The 5,649-nt window shown below is 40.2% G+C and overlaps 1 protein-coding gene across 1 annotated transcript; it reads left to right on the forward strand.

Annotated features, from left to right (window-relative positions):
* The first annotated feature begins 345 nt into the window (after window positions 1-345).
* LOC128547525 (uncharacterized) lies at window positions 346-1,158 on the forward strand. The gene has a single exon (XM_053520497.1). The coding sequence runs from the start codon at window positions 346-348 to the stop codon at window positions 1,156-1,158; it is 813 nt and encodes a 270-aa protein (XP_053376472.1).
* Window positions 1,159-5,649: the final 4,491 nt, after the last annotated feature.

The raw sequence follows: 5,649 nt of genomic DNA on the forward strand, positions 1-5,649 counted from the left end.
AATATTATGCGTTCGTTACTGAGTTTCATAAGAAGTGGTAATATTCTAAATAAATTTTATGTATAGTTTTTACATCAGTGAGCTTATTGTAGACATTTATTATATATGAACTATGTCTGCCTTTAAAATTTGATTGCGAATTCATATTGCTGGACTGTCGTTCACATGGCAACGAGGGTGTCGATAACTCCAGATCAAATATTGTATTTCTGGGGTTATCGACCGGGTGCGTATTTGACATTGAATAATGACAACATATCTTAATACATCGTTTAGCAAACATCTCTATTTCAGATGTCGAGTCAGCAAAACGCACGAAAGAGGTTAAAATATTCACCAACGAAAATGGCGACTGCAGTTTCTATGGTAAAGCAGGGTTTGATGTCTAAGCGACAAGCTGCTAAGACGTATGGTGTCCCAAGGACAAACCTTTTAGACAAGGTTGCTGGACGTGTACCAGAAGAGCGAACCTCCCCAGGAACAAAGCCTGTGCTTACTTCTGCAGAGGAAACTGTATTGGTGGACTATTTGAAGCTTATGGCCAGCATAGGCTATCCAGTATCTAGAGAAGAACTCCTTCTTGAAGTTAAAAAAATCCTAGATATTGACGGCCATAGTAATCTGTTTAAGAACAATAAGCCCGGAAAGGACTGGTTCTATTCTTTTAAAAAGCGCCATCCGGATGTAAGCGAGCGTACCGCGATGAATTTAGGTCATCAGCGTGCTATAGTCAATTTGGCAATGGTTGAGGGTTGGTACGCCGGGTTATATGAGTACCTTAAGAGTGAAGTGCAAGACTATGAAAATTTAGTAAAAGACCCGAGGCGCATATTCAATGCGGATGAGTCAGGCTTTCCCTTGTGTTTCAAAACTGGCAAAGTGCTAGCTTCCAAAGGAGCATCGCATGTGTACAATGTGACGACAAGTAATAAACAACAAATAACTGTCATGGTATGCTTCAACGTCTTTGATGACTATTTGCCACCACTTATTGTTTATCCAGGACAATGCTTTCGTGACACGGGATTAGCAGACTTTCCACAGGCAATGTATGGACATAGTGTCAATGGGTGGATGGACGGAGAACTATTTGTTGCATGGTTGCAACAATTCGAATCGTATGTGACCGAGAAACAAATAAGTAAGCCTGTCCTTTAGTTTGTGGACGGTCATTCCACCCATATGACTCGCTCTGCAACGCAGTTTTGCGCTGACAAGGGTATCATATTGTATTGTTTGCTAGCCAACGCAACCCACATCTTGCAGCCATGTGACGTGGGTTTCTTTTCCCCAATGAAATCGGCGTGGAAACGTAGCTTAAAAGAATGGCGGCTTGAAAATATCGGTGAAGCACTAACGAAACGGGACTTCCCGAGAGTATTCAAAAAGGCATGGGATTGTATTGCTACCACAGAAGTTGCGATGCATGGCTTCAGCAGATCTGGATTATTTCCATTAGATTCGAACCTTATTGACAAAACAAAGTTAGAACCGTCAAACGTTGCTAATCCGATCAAAAGTATGGAAACTAACGCGGACAACCATCAGGTCACTGCAACTGGAGATAATGGCAATGCAGCTTCAGTTCCAGACAGTCAGGATGGCATAGAACCAGACCATGACGAATCCTACAATGCTACCTCTCTTTCAAAAGAGAATACCAAAGCAGAACTAAATGATAGTAAAAACCAAACACAAATTACAAACAGTGAAGAAGTTGTCAAACTAACTATTTCTGAGCAACCAGGGCCTAGCAGAATAGTGTCACAGTCTGGTCCTGGCTACGTGTCTCCAGCATTTGCTTTATTGAAAGTGCCAGAGCCCAAACAGAGGAAACGACCTGCAACATTGCAAAGCAAGTTGCCGAAAGCTATATCTGGGACTAAAGCCTTAGAAATATTTGCACAAAAGGAAAAACAGAAGGAGGAAGAGTTAGAAAGGAAACGTAAGCGTAAAGAAGAAATGGAAAAGAAAAGGAAGGAAAAGGAAATAATGAAAGCACAAAAACGATTAGAATGGGAACAAAAGAAGCGGAAACAGAAATCTAAGGCAAAACGTCAACGAAAAGACATAGACAGCTCTTCATCGGATGAAGAAGTAAACAGGAAAGTGAAAATAGAGTACATGGAGTCGGACGATAGTTTCGATGAAACAAAACTGTGTCCAGGCTGTCATACTGATGATGTTAGCGGAGATGACGATGAATGGATTAAGTGTCAAAAGTGTCCACGCATGTGGCATGTCAGCTGCACAGGCGATGCAATTTTACTGGAAATACCTGTGCAGCAGTTGAAAAACTACACGTTTTATTGCGAGTATTGTCTTTAGACAAATCCAATGTTAATAGGACTGAATAAATTGTTTATTTTGATTTCGACTGTTTAAACGAAATCAAATAGAACACTTAGCGGCTGATGTTGCCGGGTATTTAGTAAAATAGAAATGAATTTAATTTGATTCAGACTGTTAAAAGTAAATGTGGTACTACTATGTATTGTTATGCAGCTGTAGAAATGGAATTGCACTCCCTTAAATAAAATACTGGTAAAGTTTGTTCACTTTTTTTAAAACGGTTTCACCCTGTCGATAACTGCTGAAACATGTCGATATATGCCGATTAACCTAATACTTTTCCCAAGGTCATCTTGTAGAATATAGTGGTATATGTAACCTATCACTAGGCATACTTATTTCCTCTTAGGTTTATTAATTTGGTTGGGCCAAAGGCAGTGTGAAAGTAACCAATCAAATGAGAGAATTTTGTGAAATGATTCTTAAAGGGTCGATAACTGCCTCCGTTACTCTTATCTATCTATCTATTTATACTGCAGCACTCCTCTCTGCGAGTATTATGTGCAGCTGCGCGCCTGTGCAAGAAGTTAAAAGTAGATTGGATAGGAGGATAAAAGTAATACACTGTGTGTATTGCAGTATAAATACAGTTGATAGTGTTAAAAACAAGAAGGATTTACAGATAAAAGCAGTTTAAAAACAGGTCTATCATGTTAAGCATTGTGTACAAGCTTGGTCACACCCTGTTTAAACTGATTCAGGGTGGGGGCTTGCACAAGTTGTGCTGGAAGGGCATTCCAAAGTACTATGGTGGCTGGGAAGAAAGAGTACTTATAATAATTACAGGGAGTGAGGGTCTGAGTATAAGAGTGGGGATGCATATTTCTTGTTAGACGGGATGGGGGGCTGACATAGGGGGGGAGTGGCACAGCAACCAAACCATTCACTATCTTGTAGAACATAAGGAGGCGTGAATCAGATCTCCTATCTTCAAGGGTACGCCATCTCAGCTGACATAGCATGTTTGTGACACTGCTGTAAGGGGAGTAGTCATGATTTACTCATCGCGCTGCCCTCCGCTGAATCATTTCAATCTGGTGGATGTTTTGTTGGGTGTAAGGGTTCAAAACACAGCTAGCATATTCTAGCTGTGGCCTGACTAGTGATTTATAAGCTACTTCTCGAACTTTTGGGTTCTTGCATTGGATGTTTCGTTTAATGAAGTTTAGTGTTCGGGTAGCTTTGGACGTGACTAAATTGATGTGTTTATTCCAATTTAGATCTGAGGATATAGTGACCCCAAGGTACTTTGCATCAGGAACTGTTTCCAAGACTTGGCCATGGAGTGTGAAATTTGATTTAAAAGGGTTTTTGACCTTGTTATGTTCATAACAGTGCACTTTGAGGGGTTGAACTCCATGTCCCACTTACTTTCCCATATCTGTAACCTACTTAAGTCTTGCTGGAGGATGTTTTCTTGGGCAGAACTATTTACAGTTAAATAGACAGCAGTGTCATCGGCGAATAACCGAACCTGTGAAATCAGATTTTCAGGCAGGTCATTAATGTAGAGTAAGAATAGAAGGGGGCCTAGCACGGAGCCCTGTGGGACTCCGGACGTTATTGGAACTTCTTCTGATGTTTCACCATTCACAAGGACAGACTGGCGCCTGCCAATCAAAAAAGACTTGATCCATTGCAACGTGGTGCCCTGAACACCATGTTGATGAAGTTTATACAGAAGTTTCAGATGGTTAACCTTGTCAAATGCTTTAGAGAAGTCCAGAAGGATCAGTTCCGTCTGGTGGCCTTGAATTAAGTTTCGGGATAGATCTTCTACAAGTTCGAGTAACTACGTTTCGCATGACCTTTTCTCTCTGAACCCATGCTGTAGGTCATAGAGGACATTGTTAACCTGGAAGTGCTTGGTAATATTAGAGGCTATGATGTGTTCCTGTAACTTACAAAGGATGCAAGTTAGGGATATAGGCCGGTAATTTGCAGGATTGCTTTTGTCGCCCTTCTTAAATAAAGGAGTGACATTGGCCTTGGTCCAGTCAGCTGGGGTAGTGCCCGTGTCAAGGGACCTTTGAAAGAGCTTAGTGACTAGTGGTGAGATTTGTTCACTAAGATTTTTAAGAAGGATTGGCTTTAGACCATCGGGACCACATGCTTTATCTATTTTTAGGGACAAAAGGAGTTTCTGAACACCATTTATGCCTATAGTGACCTTTGGCATTTTGGGATAATTTGGTTGGTAATCAGTTGTAATGGAGAGTAGAGACTGCACTTTCATTTTACAGAGTTGGCCCAGTTTGAGAGGTGACATTGGGGTGAACACGGACTGGAATTGACAATTGAGGATATTGGCCTTCTTTTTATCATCCGTATGAATTTGACCGTTTTCTAGGAGTGGGGAAATGCCTTGGGAGTCTTGCTTGGCATTTTTGGCAAGGGAGAAAAGTTTCTTACGAGAGAAATTTTGACCTCTTTGTGGGTTATCCGGATCATCTTGACATTCTAGGACATACTCTACATTTTATATAAAAGATTAAGAACGAATAAGGTTTTTGTGTAATGTTTAGCTTCAAATACACGCCAAAGTGCACCATTAATTTGCGGTTCTCAGATGAAAAAAATCATGGGGCGCATACCAAGACCCCTACGCATTACCTCTGCGCACTATGAAGAATGCCCTAGCTACGCGCCTGCATGGTGTAATTGAATAAGAAGACCGTAGTAAACACATAAGCCTGTTTACGCATGTAAATGTTATGTATTTTTTTTGTTTTTCATTTTCCATTCTAGGGAAATGATATTTCCACAACTTTATATCACAATTAGACAAATGCAGGGCTAATTGATTGTATGTCCAGGGCTTCAACAGAATGTAAAACAAGAGCACCGCCTTGCGGGTGCTGACGCTCATCTGATTTTTTTTGTATAATAGAAATATTGTCCTACCCATGATTTTCTAAGTCTAAAAAGGGCCATCACTCTTGCAAAAAGCAGGATAGAGTTATGTTTCTTGATGTACAGTGTCCACTTATGATGGTGAAAAACTGTTGCAAGTTTTAAAGCAATAGCTTTGATAGTTTATGAGAAAAGTTAACTTAAACATAATATTCAACCAAGAAAATGATTTTTCTAAGTCCAAAAGGGGCAATAATTATTGCAAAAAGCAGGATGGAGTTATGTTGCTTGCTGTACAGGGTCAGCTTATGATGGTGAACAAGAGTTGCAAGTTTTAAAGCAATAGCTTTGATAGTTTAAGAGAAAAAGTTGACCTAAACATAAAACTTAACCAAGAAATCTGATATTTTCTAAGTCCAAAAGGGGCCATAAATCTTGCAAAAA

Source organism: Mercenaria mercenaria, chromosome 12 (genome assembly GCF_021730395.1).
Source record: "Mercenaria mercenaria strain notata chromosome 12, MADL_Memer_1, whole genome shotgun sequence".
Lineage (NCBI taxonomy): Eukaryota > Metazoa > Mollusca > Bivalvia > Venerida > Veneridae > Mercenaria > Mercenaria mercenaria.